The sequence below is a fragment of the Heloderma suspectum genome, chromosome 1 (assembly GCF_057233095.1).
Source record: "Heloderma suspectum isolate Gila_16-S chromosome 1, 16-S_ref, whole genome shotgun sequence".
NCBI classification, from domain to species: domain Eukaryota; kingdom Metazoa; phylum Chordata; class Lepidosauria; order Squamata; family Helodermatidae; genus Heloderma; species Heloderma suspectum.
In genome coordinates this window covers 26356312-26375330 of record NC_139458.1, presented here as the reverse complement: position 1 = coordinate 26375330, position 19019 = coordinate 26356312, and the positions used below count along the sequence as shown (strand labels likewise).

General features: G+C 43.6%; 1 protein-coding gene across 4 annotated transcripts in view; it reads left to right on the top strand.

Annotated features, from left to right (window-relative positions):
* Positions 1–19019, top strand: part of EML1 (EMAP like 1) — a 213462-nt gene that overhangs the window by 48999 nt on the left and 145444 nt on the right. The window contains exon 1 of one of the 4 annotated variants that reach the window (XM_084838934.1): positions 16107–16191. The exons of the other annotated variants lie outside the window; for them this stretch is intronic. Within the exon in view, the coding sequence (XP_084695060.1) occupies positions 16179–16191 (13 nt within the window). The 5' untranslated portion in view covers positions 16107–16178. Of the gene's footprint in view, positions 1–16106; positions 16192–19019 lie in introns of those variants that run through there. 4 annotated transcript variants of the gene reach the window in all.

Sequence of the window (19019 nt, the reverse complement as noted above, 5' to 3'; positions counted from 1 at the left end):
ATCTAGTCCAGCGTTCTGTTCACACAGTGGCCAACCATATGCCCACAGGAAACCCACAAGCAGGACATGAGTGCAATAGCACCTTCCCACCCATGTTCCCCTGCTGCTAACATTAGTGAAATGTAAATAAATTCTAGTATTTCTAAATTTGCATGCATGTATATCCTTCATGCAGATTTCTTGCCTGGGGGACAGCTCTAATGACCTGTGCATTTTCATACAAACTTACCCAAAAACTATTGGGGAAGGGTGAAGGGAAGGGAAAGCAAATCACTCCCTCCCCCAAATTGGAGAACTCCCCTTCCACATGAACTGCTGCACCTATCCTTCTGAAACTTTGCTGGTTTCTTACTTAGGGACAACTCTAGGCTGTCTGTAATTTTCAGAACAATGGTCCACAAGGAAAATAGGGAAATAAGTATGTCCTCTTCTGGAGACCTCAAAATGTCAATTTTGGAGACCTTGCACAAAAACCCTTGTGGCTATCATTCTGAAATTTGGAAACATGATCTCCTCTGATGAGGCAATGAATCCTGAAATTTTTATCCAATTCTTCCAAGTAATAAAGATGTTATTGGCAGTTCCCTTTAAAAGAAAATCAAAATATAAACCCGGCACCTATTTTTCTGACATTGGGCAGGTATAATCTCCTTCTAGGGGGCTACTATGCCTGAAATGATCATCCAGTTCTGACCAAGAGAAAAAAGTTACAGTTTTTCTCTGATTTCCCATGCTAGTCAGCAGGAAACATAAAGACTCATTTTTCCAAACATTAACTCAGGTTTGGTGCTGAGCTGAAATGGTCCGACTATAAATTGGCCAGAGCAGAAGCAGGATGTTTTCCAAAACGCTGAATTGAGGTGTGAGTTGAAGTGGGGTGGGGGGGTCAGTGCACTCTTCTTATGTATGTATGTATTTATGTAATCTATAGGAAATTAGTGAACAAACACACAACTGTAAATGGGTCAGGTTACACTAATATGATATTGTAACAATATGGAAACACATACAATAACGTAGTGAGTGTTGGTGATCTATTTAGAATAGGGTTGTTGTTAGAACATTATAATTATACATAAGAATACAATTGTACATACACTGGTAGATAACAGAAGCATCTGTATCACAGGTATATACAAATTATTATTATTATTATACAAATTATAATTATCACAATTTCTACAACTGTGGCCCTTTTTGTTCTTGTATGTAATCTATACACACATGCAAGCACACTACATGTGCGCGCGCACGCGCGCGCACACACACACACACACACATATATATATATATATATATATATATGAGGTGCGCTTAGACTCGGATATATTATATTAGACATCTACTTTTATATATATATATGCGCAAATTTGTGTTATGGGCCTGTGCCCTGGATCTTTTAAGAACCTAGCAACGCCCCTGCTTGTAGGGCATGTTGGGTCAGCATCTAGTTCTTCAGGACAACTGTCATGGCTTCCCCCAAAGAATCTTGGGATTGATAATTTGCTGATAGTGTGGAGAATTGTTGTATTCCCCAGCCAAGCCTCATCCTCACAGAGCTACAGTTCCCAGGTCTCCTAGACTGTTAAACTAGTTTTAAGCCTGTAGTGTAAATGAGCACTAAAAATTAAAGTTATGAGTCCTAGATGAGACCTGACCATGGAAATTAGGTTTGTAGAATTTAACCTATGCTGTACTTTACTTTGCTATATGAATATTCATTCATTCATTCATTTACTGCTCTTATGTCTCACCCTTCTTACAAAGCAGGAGCACAGAGCAGCTTACAAATATCAACGAAACAACAATAAAACCCTACTAGTACAATAAAACAGTTAAAACATGACAATAATGAGGCACAGAAGCAAATAAGGCAGGAGCCAAACACCTGTATAAACAAAAAGGTCTTTACCTTACATGTAAAAAATTCACATTGACTGAAGTCATTAATTCATCTCCTCCAACTATTCCTATATTGCAGGGACAAATCCTGTTTTCAGGCATTTGAGCCTGACAAATTGCTGTCCCTATTTTTGTCTTCTTAGCATTTTGTCAGGCTTTAGTCCCCAGCCTTGGTCTCTAGTAGTAAGATTACTGAGTGACATACATGTAGATGCATCTTGCCTCTAATGCACACGTGCATGAAAATGTTCGTGCATGAACATTAAGGCAGTCTGTATTGCATGCCCAGCTGTTTTCACATGCTAGTGTTGGTAAGGTTTACTCTGAATTGTTGATAACAGATTGTAGGACAATTGTCTTGGATCCTAACCAAGGTCCAGCAGAGCATAACGCTGGTGGAAGGGGAAGGAGGAAGTATTTGTTAATTCTCTTTCTCCCTGCAGCAATCCACACTGTTCCAGAGTGTCCCTAGCCCCCAGAGCAGATTTTCAGGAGGCACAAGGGACTGCAGGGGAAAGGGGGATTGGTGAAAGTCACCTCCCCCAACACATTCCCAGGGCAGAGTGTTCCATAAGCAGTACTCTGCTCCAGGGATGCCTCCACCAACAGGAGCAACCAGGGATCCTAGGCATTATGTTCCCCGCCCTGGCATATCTTCAACCTAAAGAACAAACCACCTCAGGGCCAGTGTCAAAGGTAGGCATGGTTGGGCACCTGCCAGGGGCCCACACCCCAGTGGGGGCCCACTGACAAGAGCCCCCTCCTCTTCACCATTGCAACCTGCTTGTTCATGTGCATCTCACTCTGGCCCAGACAATGGTAGAGGGGAGGAGGAGCAGTAGATGCCACTGCCTTCTTGCTCACTTGTTCTTTGCCTGTCAAACAAGCAAGTGGTAGCAATGATGAGAAAGAGGATGAGGAGCAACAGCAGCTGGTGACAATGGCAGTGAGAAGACTCACTGAGGGAGGGGGCCCATGGAGGATGTCTTACTGAAGGGCCCTCAGAAACCTGGGGCCAGCACTGAACCACCTTCTTGACTTTCAAAACAGTGAAGGCTAGGCTACTGCAGGGGAAAGGAATACAGCAAAAAGAGCAGAGTGGAACAGGGAAAGGTATCAGGCAGTAATCTTTGATACAAGAACAGGGTCATGACAAGGCTGTTGCTATTTCCTGCATCTGTGAAATGTTGGCGGGTATGCGAATGTAAAACCATACACATTTTTGTGGATTGCATCAGTACAGCAAAACCGTGCATCTTTCCTGTTAGCATCATACACTTTTCAAAGTGTAACGTAGGCAGGGCAGCCAACAAAACATCCTTCTCAGCTGTCAAACTGGTTTACTGCAGGCCTGGGATGAGTATGAGTGCTCTCTGTTTCCGTTGACCTTGGCATCCTAAGCTGCTTCTTATGACATCACCTTAATGCTGTGGCTTAAAGGATGCTCGGTTAATTTAGAGCGTGTGTATTTTCAGCTTGTCTATCATTGCAACCTTTACACAAACATAAAGAAGGGGGGGAAAAACCCAGCTGTCTCTCATGCAAAGTTCTCTGAATACTGGGCATCCCCCACCTCCAACCTCTGAAGTGCTGGGGACAAATATGAAATCCATTCCTGAAGAGCAAGTCCAGACGGATCATATTGGACCTCCTGAATTCCCTGCAGGTCTCTCCCTTCTTTTTCTCTGTTTGGTTTTGCTGTATTCCTCATGGATATGTTGCTAAGCCTGTATACTTTAACTCATAGCCTACTGGATGTTTGTTAAGGGTATTTGGATCATGACCTTGTGGGTTTAGGACACGATATTGGAATTTCAGTTTCATTTGTTTGTTTCTAGTGTTCAGATGTAGAGCAGGCACGAGAGAGAAACAGAGAGAGAGAGAGAAGTTACTGCCAAGAAAATATTATGCATTTCAGGAATGCATTTCGGATTCCCACCCCCATACTTGAAAATCCACTTGACAATACATTGTCAGAGGGGATCACCTATGCCACTAGCTTGACGAGGAACTAGCATGAACTGGAACTATCTAGGAATCTAGCTGCAGCTCGTAGGGATATCTTTGAGACAGCCACCTAAACGAAAACTTTCTTCAAAATTATTTTATATGCATACTTTCAAGGGAATCGCTCCAAAAGTCACCCCTTGAGTGCAAAACATGACATCAGAAGAACTGGCATGGAAAGGGAGACAGAAAGAGAGGGAGAGAGACAGAAAGAGGGCAGGGGGGTACTTAGCAACATTGTTTAATCCTTGCCATTATGTTGACAGCCATGTCAGCCATTCACAGCCATGAAGCTGTGTAAGTATTGTTATTTCAGAAGGAGCCCTTTTCATCTCAAACTGAAGACAAGAAGCAGCTTTTTTGCTTCTTCAAGATTATTAGAAAAACTGGACAGGTGGCTGTAGGAAAAAAAAGGGGGGCCTGTAAATCCAAGCCAGGCTGTAATGCCATTAATGGCTTAATTCTGCATAATAAGAAGGGTTTGTTTCAGCCACTTGCAGGCTTGTAAACAGCAGCACCTTCAAGTAATAATGAGAAAAAACAAAGCATTGTTCATAGTCCTTTTTTTTAATGTGCCTGGTTTCTGTTGAGTGTATTACTGTGCAGACAAAGAAATTCTGTGCATTGTGTGTGTGTTCAGCAGCTAGTTAAGGGAACCTAATCTAGAGTTTTAGTCTTGCTGAAAGGCCATAATGGCTGGGTTTCATGCTGTGACTAATCAAATTAAATAGCTTCATTGTCTTTCCCCATAAACTCATATGTGGAAAAAGGTAACGCCTGACGACACATTCTTTATATAGAAGCAGGTTTAAGAAGAGGTGTATGCACATTTCTGACCACCTTACTGTTGATATATAGGACATGCTAGACTTTTCTTTCTAGTACTGAGGAAATTTGACTCTAATGTGTTGTTAACTACGTACTGTTATTAATTTATATTTATTAATATCCATAACTGCCAAATGCTTAAAGCAGGTGAAATGTCCTAACCTCATTCACCTTCGTAACAACCCTGTGAGATAGGCCAGTATTCCTTCTGTTCTATAGGAGGAGAACAGCTGCCAAGAGGTGGTTAACTTGCCCATAGGTCCAAGGGTCAGTTACAGTGGTGAACCTAATTCTCCCCTCCATCCTGGTCCTCAGTCCACAGTTTAATTTTGTGGGTCCAAACTGCTGTTTTGTTATTGTCCATACTGGGTACCCACTTCATGGATCACTGCCTTGTTGTGGCGAAGGGGCTTGCATAACTCAGTGAAGCCATAAGCTATGCCATGCAGGGCCACCCAAGACGGACAGGTCATGGCAGAGAGTTCTGACAAAATGTGGTCCACTGGAGAAGGAAATGGCAACCCACTCCAGTATTCTTGCCAAGAAAACGCCATGGAGCGTATCACAAGGCTAAAAGAGATGACGCCGGAAGATGAGCCCCTCAGGTCAGAAGGTGTCCAATATACTACTGGGGAAGAGCCGAGGGTATTTCCAAGTAGTGCCAGAAAGAGTGAAGCAGCTGGGCCAAAGCTGAAAGGACACTCAGCTGTGGGTGTGTCTGGTGGTGAAAAGAAAGTCCAATGCTGTAAAGAACAATATTGTTTAGGAACCTGGAATGTCAGATCAATGAATCAAGGTAAGCTGGAGGTGGTCAAATGTGAGATGGCAAGACTGAACATCGACATCTTGGGAATCAGCAAACTAAAATGGACAAGCATGGGCAAATTTAATTCAGGTAACCATCATATCTACTACTGTGGGCAAGAATCCCTTAGAAGAAATGGAGTAGCATTCATAGTCAACAAAAGGGTGGGAAAAGCAGTACTGGGGTACAATCTCAAAAACGATAGAATGATCTCAGTACGAATCCAAGGCAAACGATTCAACATCACAGTAATTCAAGTCTATGCCCCAACCACTGAGGCCGAGGAAGCTGAGGTTGATTGGTTCTGTGAAGACCTACAACACCTTCTAGAACTAACACCAAACAAAAGATGTCCTCTTCATCATAGGGGATTGGAATGCTAAAGTAGAAAGTCAGGAAATCACCAGGATAACAGGCAAGTATGGCCTTGGTGTACAAAATGAAGCAGGACAAAGGCTAATAGAGTTTTCTCAAGAGAACACGCTGATCATAGCAAACACTCTTTTCCAACAGCACAAGAGGTGACTCTACACATGGACATCACCAGATGGTCAATATCAAAATCAGATTGATTATGTACTTTGCAGCCAAAGATGGAGAAGCTCTATACAGTCAGTAAAAACAAGACCTGGACTGTGGCTCAGATCATGAGCTTCTTATCGCAAAATTGTGGCTTAAATTGAAGAATGTAGGGAAAACCACTAAACCATTCAGGTATGACCTAAATCATATCCCTTATGAATATACAGTGGAGGTGAGGAATAGATTTCAGGGATTAGACCTGATAGACAGAGTGCCTGAGGAACTATGGATGGAGGTCCGTAACATTGTTCAGGAGGCAGCAACTCAATCCATCCCAAAGAAAAAGAAATGCAAGAAAGCCAAGTGGCTGTCTGATGAGGCTTTACAAGTAGCTGAGGAAAGAAGGGAAGCGAAAAGCAAGGGAGAAAGGGGAAGATATATCCAACTGAATGCAGAGTTCCAGAGAACAGCAAGGAGAGACAAGAAGGCCTTCTGAAACGAACAATGCAAAGAAATCGAGGAAAACAATAGAATGGGAAATCTTTTCAAGAAAACTGGAGATATCAAGGGAATGTTTTGTGCAAAGATGGGCATGATAAAGGACAAGAAAGACAGAAGCAGATGAGATTAAGAAGAGGTGGCAAGAATACACAGAAGAACTATACAGGAAAGATCTGAATGTCCCTGATAGCCATGATAGTGCGGTCACTGAACTTGAGCCGGACATCCTAGAGAGTGAAGTCAAGTGGCCCTTAGGAAGCATTAGTAACAACAAAGCTAGTAGAGATGACAGTATTCCAGCTGAGCTATTTAAAATCCTAAAAGATGATGCTGTTAAAGTGCTGCACTCAATATGACAACAAATTTGGAACACTCAGCAATGGCCACAAGACTGGAAAAGGTCAGTTTACATTCCAATTCCAAAGAAGGGCAATGCCAAAGAGTGTTCAAACTACCGTGCAATTGTGCTCATTTCACATGCCAGCAAGGTGATGCTCAAAATCCTACAAGCTAGGCTTCAGCAGTATGTGAACCGAGAACTACCAGAATTACAAGCGGGGTTTCGAAGAGGCAGAGGAACTAGAGATCAAATCGCCAACATTCGCTGGATCATGGAGAAAGCAAGAGAATTCCAGAAAAACGTCTATTTCTGCTTCATTGACTACGCTAAAGCCTTTGATTGTGTGGATCACAACAAACTGTGGCAAATTCTTAAAGAGATGAGTGTACCAGACCACCTTACCTGTCTCCTGAGAAACCTGAACGAGGGTCAAGAAGCAACAGTAAGAACCGGACATGGAACAACCGATTGGTTCAAAATTGGGAAAGGAGTATGACAAGGCTGTATATCGTCGCCCTGCTTATTTAACTTATATGCAGAGTACATCATGAGAAATGCCGGGTTGGATGAATCACAGGTTGGAATTAAGATTGCCAGGAGAATTAACAACAACCTCAGATACGCAGACGATACCACCGTAATGGCAGAAAGCGAAGAGGATCTAAAGAGCCTCTTGTGGAGGGTGAAAGTGCAGAGTGCAAAAGCTAGTTTGAAACTCAACATTAACAAAACGAAGATGATGGCATCTGGCCCCATCACTTCCTGGCATATAGAAGGGGAAGAAATGCAAGCAGTGACAGATTTTATTTTCTTGGGCTCCAAGATCACCACAGACAGTGACTGTAGCCATGAAATTAAAAGACGCTTGCTCCTTGGGAGGATAGCTATGGCAAACCTAGACAGCATAGTAAGAAGCAGAGACATCACCTTGCTGACAAAGGTCCGTATAATCAAACCTATGGTTTTCCCAGTAGTAATGTATAGCTGTGAGAGCTGGACTATAAGGAAGGCTGAGCACTGAAGAATTGATGCCTTCGAACTGTGGTGCTGGAGAAGACTCTTACGAGTCCCCTGGACTGCAAGGAGGTCCAATTCTCGCACCTTATTGCACCTGGACTGCAAGGAGGTTCCTTATTCTCGCACGTCTTAGTCTACGTAAACATTTACATAGACTAAGACGGCGAAAATATGGGGAACGCAAATAGCATAGCATCTACACTATTTGCGTTCCCCTTATTTTCGCCCTTCTCCTTTTGCCTTCAATCTTTCCCAGCATCAGGGTCTTTTCCAGAGAGTTTTCTCTTTGCATTAGGTGGCCAAAATATTTGAGCTTCAGCTTCAGTATCTGTCCTTCCAGTGAGCAGTCAGGGTTGATTTCCTTTAGGATTGACTGATTTGATCTCCTTGCAGTTAGGGATGTACGAAAGGTACTTACCTTTTGCGAATTATGTTTATGGTTGGGGGGGAGGCGTTCCGTCCCTCCCCCCGGAATCCTCGCCGGGGAGGGAGGCACTCCGTTCCTCCCCCACCGGAATCCTGGCCGGCCGGCTGTGCTCCGCAGCGATTCTGCGGAGCCGCTGGCTGGCTCCACCAGCAGCCAGACATCTGGCTGCTGGCTAGCAGGGGCGCAAATGGCGGCGGCCAGAGCCGCCGCCGTTTGCATCCCTGCAGTCAGCCGTGATAGGCTACGTAAATATTTACATAGCCTATCACGGCTGACTTAAAAAACAAACAAATGCAGGTACGCAAATGGCGGCGGCCATGGCCGCTGCCATTTGCGTTCCTTATTCTCGCACGTCTTAGTCTACGTAAACATTTACATAGACTAAGACGGCGAAAATATGGGGAACGCAAATAGCATAGCATCTACACTATTTGCGTTCCCCTTATTTTCGCCATCTTAGTCTACTTAAATGTTTATTTACGTAAATGTTAGTCTAGGTAAATGTTTACTAAGACGTGCCATGGCCGCCGCCATTTGCGTACGCACGTTTTTGTTTTGTTTTTTTAAAGTCAGCTGTGATAGGCTACATAAACATTTACGTAGCCTATCACATTTTTTTTTGTTTTTTTGTTTATTTTAAACTGGAAATGGCGGTGGCGGCAGCCGGTCGGAAGACCGGCCGCCGCCGCTGAACCGCTGCTGGAGCCGCCGCTGCCAGGAAGATCCGCCCAAGGTAAGTCTCGTCCCGGGGGGCGGGGGGGGGGTGGCCGTTCCACCACCGATTTTAGAGGGCCGAGTGCACTGGCATTTGGCCTCCCGGAGATCCGTGGCGGAACTTTCGTACATCCCTACTTGCAGTCCAGGGGACTTGTAAGAGTCTTCTCCAGCACCACAGTTCGAAAGCATCAATTCTTCAGCACTCAGCCTTCCTTATAGTCCAGCACTCACAGCCATACGTTGCTACTGGCTTTGATTATACGAACCTTTGTCGGTAAGGTGATGTCTCTGCTTCTTACTATGCTGTCTAGGTTTGCCATAGCTTTCCTCCCAAGGAGCAAGCGTCTTCTAGTTTCATGGCTACAGTCACCGTCTGCGGTGATCTTGGAGCCCAAGAAAATAAAATCTGTCACTGCTTCCATTTCTTCCACTTCTATATGCCAGGAAGTGATGGGGCCAGATGCCATCATCTTCGTTTTTTTAATGTTGACTTACAAACCAGCTTTTGCACTCTGCACTTTCACCCTCCACAAGAGGCTCTTTAGATCCTCTTCGCTTTCTGCCATTACGGTGGTATCATCTGCGTATCTGAGGTTGTTGATAATTCTCCCAGCAATCTTAATTCCGATCTGTGATTCATCCAACCCGGCGTTTCTCATGATGTACTCTGCATATAAATTAAATAAGCAGGGCAACAATATACAGCCTTGTCATACTCCTTTCCCAATTTTGAACCAATCGGTTGTTCCATGTCCGGTTCTTACTGTTGCTTCTTGACCCTCGTTCAGGTTTCTCAGGAGACAGGTAAGGTGGTCTGGTACTCTCATCTCTTTAAGAATTTGCCACAGTCTGTTGTGATCCACACAATCAAAGGCTTTAGCGTAGTCAATGAAGCAGAAATAGACGTTTTTCTGGAATTCTCTTGCTTTCTCCATGATCCAGCGAATGTTGGCAATTTGATCTCTAGCTCCTCTGCCTCTTCGAAACCCAGCTTGTACTTCCGGTAGTTCTCGGTTCACATACTGCTGGAGCCTAGCTTGTAGGATTTTGAGCATCACCTTGCTGGCATGTAAAATGAGCGCAATTGTACGGTAGTTTGAACACTCTTTGGCATTGCCCTTCTTTGGAATTGGAATGTAAACTGACCTTTTCCAGTTTTGTGGCCACTGTTGAGTGCTCCAAATTTGTTGTCATATTGAGTGCAGCACTTTAACAGCATCATCTTTTAGGATTTTAAATAGCTCAGCTGGAATACTGTCATCTCCACTAGCTTTGCTGTTAGTAATGCTTCCTAAGGCCCACTTGACTTCACTCTCTAGGATGTCTGGCTCAAGTTCAGAGACCGCACTATCATGGCTATCAGGGACATTCAGATCTTTCCTGTATAGTTCTTCTGTGTATTCTTGCCACCTCTTCTTAATCTCATCTGCTTCTGTGAGGTCCCTGCCTTCTTTGTCCTTTATCATGCCCATCTTTGCACAAAACATTCCCTTGATATCTCCAGTTTTCTTGAAAAGATCTCTAGTCTTTCCCATTCTGTTGTTTTCCTCGATTTCTTTGCATTGTTCATTTCAGAAGGCCTTCTTGGTTCTCCTTGCTGTTCTCTGGAACTCTGCATTCAGTTGGATATATCTTCCCCTTTCTCCCTTGCTTTTCGCTTCCCTTCTTTCCTCAGCTACTTGTAAAGCCTCATCAGACAGCCACTTGGCTTTCTTGCATTTCTTTTTCTTTGGGATGCATTGAGTTGCTGCCTCCTGAACAATGTTATGGACCTCCATCCATAGTTCCTCAGGCACTCTGTCTATCAGGTCTAATCCCTGAAATCTATTCCTCACCTCCACTGTATATTCATAAGGGATATGATTTAGGTCATACCTGAATGGTTTAGTGGTTTTCCTGATGTTCTTCAATTTCAGCCGAAATTTTGCAAGAAGCAGCTCATGATTGGAGCCACAGTCAGCTCCAGGTCTTGTTTTTACTGACTTCTCCATCTTTGGCTGCAAAGTACATAATCAATCTGATTTCGATATTGACCATCTGGTGATGTCCATGTGTAAAGTCGCCTCTTGTGCTGTTGGAAAAGAGTGTTTGCTATGATCAGCATGTTCTCTTGAGAAAACTCTATTAGCCTTTGTCCTGCTTCATTTTGTACACCAAGGCCATGCTGGCCTGTTATCCCGGTGATTTCTTGACTTCCTACTTTAGCATTCCAATCCCCTATGATGAAGAGGACATATTTTTTTGGTGTTAGTTCTAGAAGGTGTTGTAGGTCTTCATAGAACCGATCAACCTCAGCTTCTTCAGCCTCAGTGGTTGGGGCATAGGCTTGAATTACTGTGATGTTGAATCGTTTGCCTTGGATTTGTACTGAGATCATGCTATCATTTTTGAGATTGTACCCCAGTACTGCTTTTCCCACCCTTTTGTTGACTATGAGTGCTACTCCATTTCTTCTAAGGGATTCTTGCCCACAGTAGTAGATATGATGGTCACCTGAATTAAATTTGCCCATGCTTGTCCATTTTAGTTCGCTGATTCCCAAGATGTCAATGTTCAATCTTGCCATCTCATGTTTGACCACCTCCAGCTTACCTTGATTCATTGATCTGACATTCCAGGTTCCTAAACAATATTGTTCTTTACAGCACCGGGCTTTCTTTTCACCACCAGACACTTCTACAGCTGAGTGTCCTTTCAGCTTTGTCCTAGCCACTTCACTCTTTCTGGCACTACTTGGAAATTCCCTCTGCTCTTCCCCAGTAGTATATTGGACACCTTCCGACCTGAGGGACTCATCTTCCGGCATCATATCTTTTAGCCTTGTGATATGTTCCATGGGGTTTTCTTGGCAAGAATACTGGAGTGGGTTGCCATTTCCTTCTCCAGTGGACCACATTTTGTCAGAACTCTCCTCCATGACCTGTCCATCTTGGGTGGCCCTGCACGGCATAGCTTATGGCTTCACTGAGTTATGCAAGCCCCTTCGCCACAACAAGGCAGTGATCCATGAAGGGGATACAAGAACAATACAAACAAACAAAGAGACCACACACACAATAGTATCATGGGGTTAGTACAAAGAAAGCTCGTAGCTGTGGGAAAGCCAAAGTAAACAGTTACATTTTCAATAAATAAGGACAAAAGAACCAAGGGTCCAGCTAGACCAGCATTCTTTTCACACAGTGGCCAACCAGCTGCCCACAGGAAACCCATAAGCAGGACTGCGTGCAATAACACCCTCCCACCCATGTTCCCCAGCAACTGGTGTACATGGGCTCACTGCCTCTGATACTGGAGGTAGCACATAGCCATCTAGAACGGTAGCCATTGATAGCCTTTTGTTCCAGGAATTTGTCTAACCCCCTTTTAAAGCCATCCAAATTGGTGGCCATCACTACATCCTGTGGTAGCGAGTTCCATGGTTTAACTATGTGCTGTGTGAAGAAGTCCTTCCTTTTATCTGTCCTGAATCTCCCACCAATCAGCTTCATAGGATGATCCTGGGTTCTAGTATTTTGAGAGAGGGAGAAAAATGTCTCCCTAACCACATTCTCTACACCATGCGTAATTTTGTAGACCTCTATCTTACAGTTTATTGCTTTTTAGCCAATCAGGCCATCCGCACACAAAACAAATAGAATTCTCACATCAACCCAAAAGGGAGACCAAAGTACAGATTATTAATAAAATAACTAACAAGAGCAAGTTAAAAACATTTTAAAATCCTAAAACAATATCTGCCAGAATATTATTACCATGTTTACGGATTTAGTTTTTTTATAACAGTCAATTACTTTCGCCTCTCCAGTCTTTTAAATGCTTAAAACATGTCAGCATTGAGGCCTGACATACCTCAGAAGGGAGATCATTCTGCAGGCTGGGCACCACTACAGTGATGCCCTGCAAATATCAGCCAGTGACCTGGAGTGAGGCTATGGAAATGCGGTATATAATGTCAATTCCATGTTTCTTTTATGATAAATTACCAGGGAGGCATGTGTCGGACACATAGGCTGGCAATATCCTCTGTAACAACTAGTTGGGCCTTATGTCTGTGTGAAATTGGCACTTGGATTCTGAGATACACATGCAAATAAATATAGTCAGTGATTACTACTTTGCATTTCTTATGCATTTGTCAAGGACGGGGGGAATGATTGAATAACAATGTGCCCCAAACTAGACTATAATGGGGTTTTCCGGAAAATCATGATTCCCAGCGGGTTTTCATTAGTTCTTTTTTTCTTCTTCAAACATATGGCGGAGGCTAATTTTTAATAACGGTAACAGTTGCAAGGAGATCCTTGGCAGACAGCTAAGATATTAGTGTGTGTGTCTGTGTGTGTGTAATCTACTTTCCTCTCAACGTTATCATGATCTAACATTGATTTTCACCATCCATAGTTCTAAATGTTAGCCTTCAACACTGCTGTCTCTGGACTTCCTTGCCAAACAGTGATGATTATGAATATGCATAAATCTCTTTCCTCATGCATTATTCACAAGACATTCAAATATTTTAAGAAGTAGGCCAAACCACTGCAAATGTGAAATACAGACAGAGGGTAGCAAATGTGGAAAACCAGCTTTTCAGAAGGGAGTTTATCTAAATCTGCCCCCCGCCCTTTGGTGCAGTAAATACCCATATAAAATACACCATCTCTCCCCCCCCCCGTCTTCTTCAAATGAACTTGTCTGAATTCCAGAATGCATCCTCCCAATACAGAGCTAATTTTTCAGATACGGTGCTTTGGCTCTTTGAATATCAGTTGCTATGTTGTTTCTACAAGCAATTATTGCAAGGGATGAGATAAGCTACTGAGTGCAACCACTGCTGTTGGTTACGCCAGAGCTGTGAGCTTGAATTGTCTTATTATTAATTGGTACCTTTGTGCCTGGAGGATTATGCTCCAGGCATGATACTGCACTAGAAAGGATGCACATGTACATGACTGCCAGTTACCTTCCGATTTCCTAAATCATGACAAATAAAAAGCTTGGCCTTTTTTCATTTGCCATGGGAAAGTTCAGTGGCTAAAAAGCAATGGGCTGAAGTGAATTGCACCAGAACTGTATTCCCCATAAATATGGTAATTCAGATGAATGGAAATGGGTGTTCTTATGACAATTAGTCTCCAACTAATTGATTCCATAAGGTTGCCTGAAGTGTGTGTGTGTGTATGAGAATGAAAGGCTATTTTGCATTTTTTATTGTGAGATTATCTAGATCCTAAAATAGCTTGAAGGCATTTGTAGAAATATGATTCAAAGTGTGCTGCAGCAATCAAAGTGAGGCATCTCTGTTAAATGACAGAGCCCTCTCTTTGGAAATTAAAGTTCTAGTAAATATCATCATTCATTTGGGAGGTGGAAAGGAACAGAAGCCCAAATCATTTGGAGCAGACTTCCCCAACCTGGCGCCCTCCAGATATTTTGGACAACAACTCCCATCAACCCCAGACAGTGAGGCAACTGGGTACAGTGGTTGGGGATGATGGGAATTGTAGTTCAGCAATCTGGAGGGCGGTAGGGTGAAGAAGGCTGATCTGGAGCTTGTTAACTTAGGTCAGGGACAGGCAACCTTTTTGGGACCGCAGGCACATGTGACCATTTGGTGGGGGGGATGTGGGCATGTGTGTCATTTTTTCCAGGATTCCTGCTTTTCTTGCCCCCCTTCCTCCTCCTCCTCCTCCTCCTCCTCCTCCTCCTCCTCCTCCTCCTTCTTCCCACTTGGGGTTTCCCTCCCCCACTGCCTCTCCTTTCTTATTCCTATCCCTGCTGCTTCTGCCCATCACTATCTCCCTCCTTAACCCTGTTGTTCTCCTCACTTTTGCTGCTGTGTCTCCTTCAACGGTGAGGAGCAGGAAGCCAACAGATTGGGAGAGAAGTCTCCTGATCTGCCAAGCTCCTGCTTCCCAGCTACTTAGTGCAACGGGGCCCAGAAGAAGTCATGTGGTGGGGGAGGGGACAGGGGTCTGGGAGCACTGGGTTGCTGACCCCTGGACTAGGCACACTTACTTCTCTGAATGCATTTTACCATGGCAAGGATTCCCTGGGTTAATCCATGGAGGCTGGTAGGTGGAGAATCTTGCCTTAGACAAGATTGCATTTATCTACTCCAACATTTCACAGATGAAAAAAAAAATGGAGACACTCCAGGGTGTGTTAAAGTTAAAGTCCTAATCTTAGGCTGAGAATATCTACTGCTCCAGTAGGGATGAGTGAATTCAACAGTTTTGCTTTCTCATGCATTCGAATTTCTTAAATTTCAAGTTCTTTCTCTCCCGAATATGAACTTTGAAAATTTTGGTAAATTCTTATCAAAAACGAACTGATATAAAATTCTCACCCATCTGCACGAGCCAAAATCAATAGGTACAGTTTTTCCTAGCATGGAGATGTACCTGCCTGCTATGTAACTGTTAATGATGAGAAGCCTGACAGAAAAAAGAGGTGGCAACTTTAGTTCAGCACTAATATAGTTAAATAGGGATTCAAACCCAGGCTTTTAAGAGCAAAGCACTCAAATTCCTGCGCCTGGATGGACACATCTGTCAGTTTTCTTTCTGTCTGTTTGTCTCCTTCTTCTTTAAATCTCAAGTTCTTTTTGTCCTAAATATGCACAACTTTGCTAGTTTTGGTCAATTCCTATCAAAACCAAACTGAAACAAAATTCTCAGTCATCCCTATGCTCTATCCATTATTACACCCTGCAGATAGCTCCTCTGTACTGACTGTAGTAATGGCCCAAAGAATGGTCTGAAGGCACATGACAAAATTCTACTGCTATAGCTAAGCCCATCTAACCCCGTCTAACCCTATAAGCTGCCTGGATGAGAGAGTGCCTTGGGAATGTATGAAAGCCGCTTTGAGCTCTTTTACAACAGCAAGATATAAGCATAATAAATACAACTGCTCTGAAATAGTCTGTTGTGCCCTAATTTAAAAGGGGAGTGTTTGTTCTTTTGGTTAAAGGTATACTAGAGAAAATAACATAATTGCCTTATAATATGTTGTTAACAGTACAAACTGGACATGCCAGCAACACCATGTTAACTCTGAGGTACTGTACTGCATAGTGCTTTAGGATTCATGCACGTCCACTTACATGAATGTGCACTCAAGGTAAGATACCCTCCCCACTCATCTCAGATCTTTGATTTAGGAAGAAGCTAAACTGTTATGAATGGCAACTCTCACTATGTTTTTTCAAAGCACCCCACAAGATGCAAAAGACAAAACTGGGACTGTGATACCATTGTTTATAAAGCTGGGAATGAGCATTGGGCCTGTGTGTTCCTGCACTTCCTTCACTGCCTCTGATTGTGTGCCAACTTTGGTATTTAGATCCTGGTTAAATCAAGCTGCAGTTCCTCTTTACATCCTAAATGGGGAATATGGCTTAATATCAGTTTACTAACCAAGGTCTTAAAACCATGGGTTGATCCTGGTTTATGTTCTTGATTATGTTCCCATTTCAGATGTAACAAGGAACTGTGGCTTAATTTAACCAGGATCTCTGCACTGAAGCTAGTGGGCAAGAGAATGGCAGGAGTGAGGGAGAAGCCTGTTGGCCTGATGCTCATTCTTAGCTTCCTAAACCATGGTTTAGCAAGCTAGGATCGTTATGTCCAAAAGGATCCATTCTACTTAATGAAATAATTTGGAATGGTTTTGATGGAGATGTGTTCTGATAGATACCATATCTAAGAGAGCAATCCTACCTCTTTGAGGGTTGCAAGATAGAAGCCTCTGATCTAAAAGGCTTCTGGATATCCCACACCCCGCTGGACTGTCACCTGCAGGATGGGAGAGTGACAGAGGCGATTTTCACTTCTGTCTGCCTCTACAGCATTTCCCACTAGACAGGCCTCTGAGCCCATCTCGTGGACTTGTGCTGCCATGGGCAGGGCCAGCGGCTGGGAGACTGTTGGATGTAGAAGATCCATGGCCCCTCCCTTCCCCGCCCACCAGCATGCCACATCCCTCCCCTTCCCTCTCTTTCCTGAGGTTGTGCCACTGGCCTGAGGTAAGATAGCCACTGTTGAGCTTTCCACATCAGAGAACCTCGGCTATTGGGTGATGCAAAAATGGAATGAATGAATGAATGAACTGTGTGTGGGGGGGGGGGGAATCCACACTCAGATCTCCTCCTCTGTGACTGGAGCTCTGTCTTTGGCTACAGAAGAGGGGACCAGCAGCACTGTATGGCACCCCAGATGCTGCCTAGGAGCCATAGGATTGCTCTGTTATCTTAATTTTGAATAGGACTCAGAAGTAAGCACTGAATCCAGTGGTTCAGCAATGCTGTAAGTGCAGCCCAATTAACCATTAGCTAAACAGATTACAGAGCAGGCCCCAGGAAACTAAGGTCCCAGATAGAGTACCTCTATCAAATAAGAATCTATCCCTTTTCCTATTCTGAACTCTTTTAAAAATTCCAAATACCTCAAAACATGTTCTTTATTCCAGCATCCTATTAAACAAGATTGGTGGCTACATTCTTGTTCGGGGAGAAATAAATGCTCATAAGCAGTACTGCAAGCAGGGGAAGAAAGTTGCTGATTCAGTTGTGCTAGAACATGACAAATATGTTTAAAATGATGTCCCGCAATAATAAGTGATTTGTCTATGTGACTTAATTAAGAAAGAACTCCTACCTTCTCAAAGTATCCTCAGAATATGCCCCTCTCTGGTTTTAATGTTTCATCATAATCCATGTCTGTGTGAAATGGTTCAGAAGCAGAATAGTCAACTCAAACAACTTGAATAAGTTTTTAAAAAAATCACATGGGGGTTGTTATTGTAATTGACTTGCTTCCGATCAAAATGCCAATGGACATGTTGCATGTATGCCCCCCAAATTGGCATGAATTATTTATAAGCTAGTGAGGCAAAATATTTTAAAAGATTAATGAAGCTACCAGTTTGCACTAGAGTTTCATGTTGCTGGGCAACGGTCCTGACGGCTGGTCGTCATTCTGAGGGGGAAGAATACTGGATAATCATGTTGATGCCAAAGGGCTGTGTTGTATCTTCTGCCACCAAGCCCCATGGGAGAGGCAATCAGAAAAATGATCCCCTCAGTGGCTTTCCGATGAAAAGGCCTCGTCAGGAAGAAAAAGGAACTTAAACTTATACATACCAGTGAACAGGCAGGGTAAAGAGAGGGCCCAGATTCACTACATGATATGAGTCCCCCAGAAGTTGCACCATTCCAGTGCAGGGCATGTTTCTTGTGCATTAAGAGACCCAAAACAAAGATAAGAATGGTTTTGATTGCAGGGAGGGATTAAAGAAGTGCCAAATAGTTCGATGGTGGAGGCTGGTGGCTTCTATTTTAGGGGGGCCAAATCCCCCCCACCCCTTTATGGATCACTGCCTTGTTGTGGCGAAGGGGCTTGTGTAACTCAGTGAAGCCATAAGCTATGCTGTGCAGGGCCACCCAAGATGGACAGGTCATGGCAGAGAGTTCTGACAAAATGTGGTCCACTGGAGAAGGAAATGGCAACCCACTCCAGTATTCTTGCCAAGAAAACCCCATGAAACGTATCACAAGGCTAAAAGATATGATGCCGGAAGATGAGCCCCTCAGGTCGGAAGGTGTCCAATATACTACTGGGGAAGAGCAGAGGGTATTTCCAAGTAGCGCCAGAAAGAATGAAGCGGCTGGGCCAAAGCCGAAAGGACACTCAGCTGTGGATGTGTCTGGTGGTGAAAAGAAAATCCGATGCTGTAAAGAACAATATTGTTTAGGAACCTGGAATGTCAGATCAATGAATCAAGGTAAGCTGGAGGTGGTCAAACATGAGATGACAAGATTGAACATCGACATCTTGGGAATCAGCGAACTAAAATGGACAGGTGTGGGCGAATTTAATTCAGGTGACCATCATATCTATTATTGTGGGCAAGAATCCCTTAGAAGAAATGGAGTAGCACTCATAGTCAAC